At 49.1% G+C, this 9,989-nt stretch overlaps 1 protein-coding gene across 1 annotated transcript; it reads left to right on the top strand.

Moving 5' to 3' along the window:
* Positions 1 to 461: 461 nt before the first annotated feature.
* LOC311311234 (caveolin-3-like) lies at positions 462 to 1,886 on the top strand (the record flags this gene model as incomplete). Its single annotated transcript, XM_084440915.1, has 2 exons — positions 462 to 578; positions 1,545 to 1,886. The coding sequence occupies 2 exons, from the start codon at positions 462 to 464 to the stop codon at positions 1,884 to 1,886; spliced, it is 459 nt and encodes a 152-aa protein (XP_084297041.1).
* Positions 1,887 to 9,989: the final 8,103 nt, after the last annotated feature.

The raw sequence follows: 9,989 nt of genomic DNA, 5'->3' as shown, positions 1-9,989 counted from the left end.
TGTGTGCAGACAGTATGTGCTTGACAGTATGAGGTTTTCAGGAGCCATGCAGAGCATTAATTATACTGTAGTAGTGATTTGTCAGGATGGTGTGAGATGCAACACAGACCTGCTCCTGTTTAAAAACTGCTTTGGGTGCAAGTGTGAGCTATGGGATGTGGACAGATAATGGGTTACACTAGTGTGTGTGTGTGTGTGTGTGTGTGTGTGTGTGAGAGAGAGAGAGAGAGAGAGAGAGTATGAGTGTGTGTGCATGTGTGTGTGTGTAGTTGATGCATTTGACAGGTCAGTGCGGCACAGCCAACATTCCAGGAGTGACATCACAGTAACTCCCAGGCTCTGAGCAGAAACCACTCACACTGCTGCTCTGGTCACTGAGCCTGCGACTCCCCCCTCCAGCACTCCGCTCCTGCGCTTCCCTGGTCCAGCCTTGACCCTCTCTCCCACCCCCCCATCCAACCATGACCATGGTCGAGATCGACCACAGCCAGGAACAGGAGGTAAAGAAGGACGGCCACTTCAAGGAGATCGACCTTGTCAACAGGGACCCCCAGCACATCAACCAGGATGTGGTCAAGGTACAGTACACAGAGCATGCTCAGTATGGGAGCTCATAGGGCTCTGACGAATACATTAAAAACATGTTCATGAATGTTGAAGAGCCGCTTGGGATGGAGCAGCTCCATTTGGTGTTTGATTGGCGGTGGCTGAAATAGCCACTATGAAGCAGTATATCTCATCATAGAGGCTCGTCTACAGATGCAGGGGCTATTTCAAGGAATCGGGGAAAGGGTGTGCCACGGACTGTATGAGTTTCTTTATTTGACTTGCTTTGGTTTCATATCGGTGTAAAACGAGATACCTGGTTTTGTTTAATCTGTAAAGTAACAATTTCCTTTTCAACATATGTAATACCATTTATCCTAGTAGTTGCAGTCATAGTCAACTTTATTTACAGTACTGTATATAGCACTGTTCATACAAACAAATATAGCTTTACAGAATAATTAAACAGTTAAAATAGTAGATCAAAATAAGAGAATAAACCCAACAGATAATATATGGTAAAAGAGAATAAAAAGTAAGTAAAACAAATTAAAAGTATGTAAAAAAAGAAAATTTATATAAGTAAAACTACATGATGAAAGTAAGATTAAAAGTCTAGATCTTGCTTATAAGTTACCACAGTTTCAGCCATCCTTAGGTATTCTGGAAAGGTATTCCAGGGGCTGGGAGCATAAAAACTGACGGCTGCCTCCTCATGTTTCTTGGTCCTGGCTCCAGGAACCGTTAAAAGTTCAGTGCTAGAGGATGTTGTAGTTGTACAGAGTAAATACTGCACATGTACTGTTGTAGATTTGCTAACAAGAATGCCAGTGTGTTAATTTTGATAATGTAACAAATATTTTCAACTCCAATCATGTGGTTAGAACTGTTACAGGATTCCCACGTACAGCATGCCTGTATCTAACTAGATATACTGTAGTTACAGTACAGATGAGAATGACAGATGATGATGGCCTTCTGTCTGTCTGCTGCTGCAGGTGGACTTTGAGGATGTGATTGCCGAGCCCGACGGCACCCACAGTGTGGACGGGGTGTGGAAGGCCAGCTACACCACCTTCACCGTCTCCAAATACTGGTGTTACCGCGTCCTGTCGGCCATCTTGGGCATCCCTGTGGCTCTGCTCTGGGGTTTCGTGTTCGCGTGCCTGTCCTTCTGCCACATCTGGGCTGTTATGCCCTGCATCAAGAGCTGCCTCATCGAGTCGCAGTGCTTCAGCCGTATCTACTCCCTGGCCGTGCACACCTTCTGTGACCCGGTCTTTGAAGCCCTGGGGAAGGTCTTTAGCAGTGTGAGAGTAACCTTCAACAAGGAGGTGTAGACCTGGAGAGTTCAACGGTCAATACCCTTTTATCTGATGCTTTCAAGGAGTTGCCTGCATTTCACCATGATGACAACACATGATTCGTCTTTTTTTACTCCATGAAAAACAGGAAACCATTGTAGGCCACTCTATAGTTCCTATTGTAGGCCACTCTAAAGACCCTAAAACGTCCAATGTTCTATAAAGATTTGTTTTTGTTGGATTGTATTTATTTCATAGTTAGGGGTGTTATTAACTTTGATCTAAGTGATTTGTGGAAGAAAAATATAATAAACAATCATGTTTGATTAGTATTGTAGGTTTGGAATGTTCTGCATTTTCTGAGTAAAAAATATACCTTAGAAGCCTATTTGTATACTTTTTTATATAGCCTACTATTTTATACGCTGTTTTTTTTTTTTGGGGGGGGGGGGGTGGGGGTTCATTCATGTTTATCATGGCTTTGAATACAAAAGGAGTCTATTAGGCTATGTACAGGCACTAGGCATCAAACATATCTGTATTTATTTGCTAGTTAAGTAATTAGGTGGACAATATACCACAAACCATAGACCACGTTCTCGCAAACATGCTATAGGCTATTAGGCTTTAGGCTATATTGTAGAGTAGGCTACACTTCTCACATGTATTCAATAGGCTAATATCTAACCTGACATCTATCAGCAAAAGGTCAACTGTCATTGTGTTGATATGCAACTGATGTATGGCTAGTGGACATGTATCTGCATTTTATTTAAAAGCATCTATAGATCATCCATTTAAAGTGTTACTCGTGATGTTATAACTGTAAACCCATACACTGTATATGTGACCGAGCAGAGATTCAATCTAAATAAAGGTTTGTTTAAATGTTACGTATTGTAACTCTAGCTCTATTAGTGGAGCGAGACCCCACAGGGTAAGCTCCTATTGGCTTGTGAAATCTAGCCAGCTACAAGAAAAAAAACATACACACTGTTACGAGTACGACCCGGGGGGACCAAAGAGCACAGAGCGGGAGTCCTTCAGCCTGAGGGCGTATTTATTCTGGGGTAAAAGGGGAGGGAAGGTGCGGGAGAGTGAATGGTGTGCACGCAAATCAAGCCCTCCGCCTGGGACAGTGCACTCGGCCACTGAGGGATGAACCATAGTTCCACAGATGTCATGGCCATCACTTCTGCATACCATCTCGCCCAGTGACGGTCCGGCTCTATCAGTATCACTGATAGACCCTGACTGTACCCTGGCTAACAATGGTAAGATCAACCACCGTCACGAAGGCATACAGCAGCACCTGTGGCCAGGGGGGCATGTGTGAACGCGTCCACCCCCAGCAGAGGCTGGTCCTGCTGTGTCAGAGAGAACCAGAAGGGACACTTTGCGTTCTCTCTCGAAGTGAAGAGGTCCACCTCGGCCTTGCCGAACCAAGCCCAGAGCTGAGCCACAATCTGAGGATGTAGGCTCCACTTGCCTGGGTGAGGTCCACCTCGAGACATCAAGTCCGCCCCGACGTTCAAGCAGCCGGCATCGCCGCCAGAGACCGGAGGTTGACATGAGCCCATCGCTACAGCATAACCGCCAGCTGGTGAAACTCCGGTGACCGAACACCCCCTTGCCGGTTGATGTAAGCTACTGTGGTCTGGTTGTCCGACCACACTAGCACATCGCGCCCCTGTACCAGGTGGACGAAGTGGCGCAACACCAGTAACACCGTCTCTAATTCCAGGAGGTTGATGTGGCGCCATTTCCCGGCGGCCCACAAACCTCCGATGGCCTGGGACAGACATGTACCACCCCAGTCGTCTAGAGACGCATCTGTGAAAACAGCGATGTGCCTATTGGAACGCCACGCACAATTATGCGCTGGTCCCTCCAATAGTCAAGGTCCGCTCCCAGCGATCTCGGTATCCGCACAAGGCGCCGTCTGTGTCTCACAGGATCAAGATGGAGCCGAGCGAACCACCTCTGGGTGCGCCTCAAGTGCCACAGGCCCAAGGACACCACCACATGGGCTTCAGCCATGAGGCCCAGAAGGCGCATGCTCTCATGGTGCCCGTGTCCAGATTGATACTCAAGTAAACAATCTGACGGGCCGGCCACAGAGCACAAAGAGATGCCTCACCACCGTGGTGTAATGGAATACATTTGATGTAGCCATCAAAAGGATTTGCCAATGTTCGCTCAAAAAGGTTAAATCTGGTTTATTTGCAAAAACAGACAATTGCAATCGGACTTCCAGAATAAAACACAGGAATGTGTTTCACCCAACAAGAAGTTTGTTTGTTCTTGCGCGCTGTTATAAACAATGCTTTGGCCGGATAACCCATCATTACATGTCATCTTAATGGCAGACGTCATCAACAATGGCAGAGAATAGTCTGAGAAAAGGCGGTAAATAGTAAATTAGGTAGGAACAGACAATGCAACAGTGGTAGGTCACACTAACAGACATGCAACAGTGTGTGTGTCCCTGGAGATCATCCTGTCATAAATGAGAAAACCACGGCAGGGGTCTTTTGAATGTCAAAGGGTAGAGAACAGTAAACAGGAGGTAGAGGGAGATTAATGACAAGGCTGAGAACAAAAGGCCAGGCCAATAATCTCTGAAAAGCCTAAATTTCGATGACAGTGGCAGTGTGCATCAAAACCAAAAGAGGCAACGGAGCCAGAACCAGCAGGCCGTCCAGGTACACGAGGATTCTGATACCCTGCCAGCGCAGTGATCTCAACACCGTCTCCACACAAATGGAGAAGGTTCTGGGGGCGAGCACATATCCAAACGGGAGTCTGGTATATATACGTACGCCACTCCCTAGAAGGCAAAACGCATCCAATGCCGAGGTGCAATCGGCACGTGGAAATAAGCGACCTTCAGGTCTATGCTGGTACAAAAATTGCTGGGAAGGAACAGCAGACAGCGGAGAAACTCGGGTGTCCTGGTGCAAGGTGGGTCGTTCTCGAAAGGGACATGAGCAATTCCCATAGGACATTTCCTGTCCCAATTCAGTACAAGGGTGAATGGCATTCCTGCTGAGAAGCACTTCATTTATAGAATAAGGGAGTGAGTCTACAGCGTCCGCATTACTGACAACCTGCCGCTGTTCTTCCCATTCAGAGAAAACGGCGTTGTCACTTAACACAAGGAACTTTGCCGTCTCATTTGTATAATCTTCTGAGGCTGTTGCAGCAGCCAGGCTCAGCAATGCATGAGAACCGGACAGAGTGCACTCACCAACATTACGCCAAGAAACTAAGTGTAAGACAGGTGACTCGTCCACATTGTGAGATAGAGTGTGAGCACCGGACACAACAGGCCTACTGTTTGATAAAGGCCGAGCGTCAGCACTACACGCACTAAAGGAGCAGAGCCTCGCTTAGACGAGGCTGCCGTCAAAACCACTGTCTCACATTGCCTGTCCCCGGTGACAAAAGGAAACGTTTCAACTGCCGCAAAAATGAAAAACGTTCCGCCGTCTGAGCCGAAGGCCCAGCAAACCCGGAAGTACACTTAGTACTCACCGAGCCTGAAGCCGCTCTACCTGTCGAGAACACAGGAAGAGGCTCCACCACTCGGACCGAATAAACGACCGCCGTCGGGAGGGCTAGCACACCACTAGACCCCGCCCACGCTCTTGTCCGCCAAGGACAGAGTCGTCTTCTCCTTGGGGTCAGGCATCGGTGGCTTCCTAATCCACCCTCTACGATCGAGGCAGAGCCGGAAGATGATGGGGGGTCATCGTCAATTTCCCTGGAGGAGGTCACTGAGGTAGTCAAACAACTCCACAGTGGAAAAGCCCCAGGGACTGATGAGATCCGTCCAGAAATGCTGAAGGCGCTGGGTGTTGAGGGGCTGTCTTGGTTGATACGCCTCTTTAACATTGTGTGGACGTCCGGGTCAGTGCCTAAGGAGTGGAAGACTGGGGTGGTGGTCCAATATTCAAAAAAGGAGACCAGAGGGTGTGTGCCAATTATAGAGGCATCACATTACTCAGCCTCCCAGGGAAAGTGTACTCCAAGGTGCTGGAAAGGAGGGTCCGGCCGATAGTCGAACCTCAGATCGAAGAGGAACAATGTGGATTTCGTCCTGGTCGTGGAACCACCGACCAGCTCTTCACTCTCGCAAGGATCTTGGAGGGGGCTTGGGAGTTTTCCCAACCTGTCTACATGTGTTTTGTGGACTTGGAGAAGGCTTATGACCGGGTCCCTCGAGAGGTCTTGTGGAGAGTTATGCGGGAGTATGGGGTGAGGGGGTCCCTACTTAGGGCCATCCAATCCCTGTACACCCAGAGCGAGAGCTGTGTCCGTGTCCTCGGCAGTAAGTCGTCTTCCTTTCCGGTGGGGGTTGGCCTCTGCCAGGGCTGCACTTTGTCACCAATCCTGTTTGTGATTTTCATGGACAGGATATCGAGGCGTAGGGATCGCATCACTGCTATTTGCAGATGATGTGGTCCTGATGCCATCATCTGCCTGTGACCACCAGCACTCTCTGGATAGGTTCGCAACCGAGTGTGAAGCGGCTGGGATGAGAATCGGCACTTCTAAATCTGAGGCCATGGTTCTCAGCAGGAAACCGGTGGTTTGTCCGCTCCGAAATGAGTCCTTACCCCAAGTGAAGGAGTTCAAGTATCTCATGAGTGAAGGAACTATGGAGAGGGAGTTTGGCCGGGGAATCGGAGCAGCTGGTGCGGTTCTGCAGTCGCTTTACTGCACTGTTGTGACAAAAAGAGAGCTGAGCCAAAAGGCAAAGCTCTCGATCAACCGGTCTATCTTCGTCCCCACCCTCACCTATGGTCATGAAGGATGGGTCATGACCGAAAGAACGAGATCACGGATACAAGCGACCGAAATGAGTTTTCTCTGGAGGGTGGCTGGGGTCTCCCTGAGAGATCGGGTGAGAAGTTCAGTCATCCGGGAGAGACTCGGAGTAGAGCCGCTGCTCCTTTGTGTCGAAAGGAGCCAGTTGAGGTGGTTCGGGCACCGTTACAGGAATCATCAGTGTAACTGCTGTAGCCACCGACCGCTACCATTAATGTTATGGAAGTTGCTGCTAGTTGTTGTGAGCTCATGAGCTAACTGGCTATCCCGCTTTATTGTGCTGGATTAGCATTGGAAGCAATGGAACTGATGTGTCTAGGCGACAAGACCTATCTTAGTTCATCAGACATTATTTCATGTCATTTCAATTCACAGCTATTTCAGTGGCATGACTAGCTTCCATCCTACCAGTCCTGAAAATAAACAAGCCAGCCACGCACACAAGCCAGGCTTGACCTGGCCTGGGGCCTCATTTATAAACGTTGCGTAAGTACAAAAGCGTGCGTAACCCATGCTGAGCAACTTTCTACGCAACTTTCGGTATTTATAAAAAACGAGCTGAGCGATAAGTTGGCGGACGTTGTGCGTAACTCTACGCACACTTCGACCCTCCTTTAACTACGATAAGCACGTTTCTGGAGAAAGGGGAAAACGCGACTCCGATGGCAGAGGGATGAAACTCGGGAAAGTCTGCGAAACACATGACATATTGAATAATAAATACATCGGTCGCTGCAAGAAACCCTCCAATGTGTCACACAGTTTAAACTGAATCAATCGCCACCGTAGCCTATAATCACGAAATAATTATATTTAATAAATAAATTGCTTTGGATGTGTCTGTGAATTGACCCATTTGTGTCATAATATAATGTTATGTTGTAGGCCTATTCATTTATAGGCTATCCCGAGAAGCATCACGGGTAGTAGCCTATAAAAAGCCACATTACGTTGATAACACAACACGACACGAGCCTATAGGCTTATCATAGTAATGATTCCGTATGTCACCTACAACTACCCTACTAACACAATCAGGTTGCAGCAATGTTGCAGAAACGTGCAATTTAGACTTTTGTATGGTCCACTCAACGTCAAGTTAAACGTGCATGCAACGCAAACGCGGTATCTGCACACAAGTTGCTGCAACGTGCAGGTCCAACGTGTCTGCAATGTCCACACAACGTTGTGATTTCCGTGATGATTTCGATGTATGTGGCTGCATCGTTGTATACACGTTTATATATCACTATTGCTGCAACGTGGTCTACACTTCCGTTGGCTACATTTATAATTTGCATTACAAAACAAATCAGCTCCTTGCACAAGCTCCACTACTTCCTGAAACTCTGCATATTTCTTTACCGTCCTATACTATTGGATAGCAATTGCGATGAATCCGGTGTGCAGCACACCTGATCAATCACTTCCATCCACTAGTATAGGACAGGAAAGAAATACGCCTGTAGTGTGTCAGGAAGTAGTGGAGCTTGTGCAAAGAGCCTATTAATGTCATAGTCAATGCAGCAAGCAAAATTATGGTACAAAAGTTATGACAACACCATTAACAGTTAAGAACAATTTCATCATCATCATCATCTTCATCCGCTTATCCAGGGTCGGGTCGCGGAGGCAGCAGCTCCAGCAGGGAGCCCCAGACATCCCTTTCCCTAGCAGCATCAACCAGCTCTGCCTGGGGAATCTTTAGCCGCTCACAGGCCAGTGCGGAGATGTAGTCCCGCCACCTGGTCCTGGGTCTACCCCGCGGCCTCCTCCCAGCCGGACACGCCTGGAACACCTCCCTAGGGAGGCGCCCAGGAGGCATCCTCACTAGATGCCCGAACCACCTCAACTGGCTCCTTTCGACGCAAAGGAGCAGCGGCTCTACTCCGAGTCTCTCCCGGATGACTGAACTTCTCACCCGATCTCTCAGGGAGACCCCAGCCACCCTCCGGAGAAAACTCATTTCGGCCGCTTGTATCCGTGATCTCGTTCTTTCGGTCATGACCCATCCTTCATGACCATAGGTGAGGGTGGGGACGAAGATAGACCGGTAGATCGAGAGCTTTGCCTTTTGGCTCAGCTCTCTTTTCGTCACAACAGTGCGGTATAGCGACTGCAGAACCGCACCAGCTGCTCCGATTCTCCAGCCAAACTCCCTCTCCATGGTTCCCTCACTCGTGAACAAGACCCCCAGATACTTGAACTCCTTCACTTGGGGTAAGGACTCATTTCCTACTCGGAGCGGACAGGCCACCGGTTTCCTGCTGAGAACCATGGCCTCAGATTTAGAAGTGCTTATTCTCATCCCAGCCGCTTCACACTCAGTTGCGAACCTATCCAGAGAGTGCTGGAGGTCGCAGGCAGCTGATGCCATCAGGACCACATCATCTGCAAAAAGCAGTGACGTGATCCCCAGCTCACCGAACTGCAAACCCACCTCCCCCCGGCTACGCCTCGATATCCTGTCCATGAAAATCACAAACAGGATTGGTGACAAAGCGCAGCCCTGGCGGAGGCCAACACCCACCGGAAAGGCAGACGACTTACTGCCGAGGACCCGGACACAGCTCTCGCTCTGGGTGTACAGGGATTGGATGGCCCTAAGTAGGGACCCCCTCACCCCATACTCCCGCATAACTCTCCACAAGACCTCTCGGGGGACCCGGTCGTAAGCCTTCTCCAAGTCCACAAAACACATGTAGACAGGTTGGGCAAACTCCCAAGCCCCCTCCAAGATCCTTGCGAGAGTGAAGAGCTGGTCGGTAGTTCCACGACCAGGACGAAATCCGCATTGTTCCTCTTCGATCTGAGGTTCGACTATCGGCCGGACCCTCCTTTCCAGCACCTTGGAGTAAACTTTCCCTGGGAGGCTGAGTAATGTGATGCCTCTATAATTCGCACACACCCTCTGGTCCCCTTTTTTGAATATTGGGACCACCACCCCAGTCTGCCACTCCTTCGGCACTGACCCAGACTTCCACGCAGTGTTACAGAGGCGTGTCAACCAAGACAGCCCCTCTACACCCAGCGCCTTCAGCATTTCTGGACGGATCTCATCAGTCCCTGGGGCTCTGCCACTGTGGAGTTGTTTGACTACCTCAGTGACCTCCTCCAAGGACATTGACGACCCCCCATCATCTTCCGGCTCTGCCTCGATCGTAGAGGGTGGATTAGTCGGGTTCAGGAGTTCCTCAAAGTGCTCCTTCCAACGCTCAACAACCTCCTCAGTTGAGGTCAGCAGTGTCCCCTCCTTGCTGTATACAGCTTGGATGGTCCCCCGCTTTCCCTTCCTGAGGTGTCTGA

This window comes from Borostomias antarcticus (genome assembly GCF_949987555.1).
Source record: "Borostomias antarcticus genome assembly, chromosome: 7".
In the NCBI taxonomy this organism is placed as follows: Eukaryota; Metazoa; Chordata; class Actinopteri; order Stomiiformes; family Stomiidae; genus Borostomias; species Borostomias antarcticus.
This window is presented reverse-complemented; position numbering and strand designations above follow the sequence as displayed.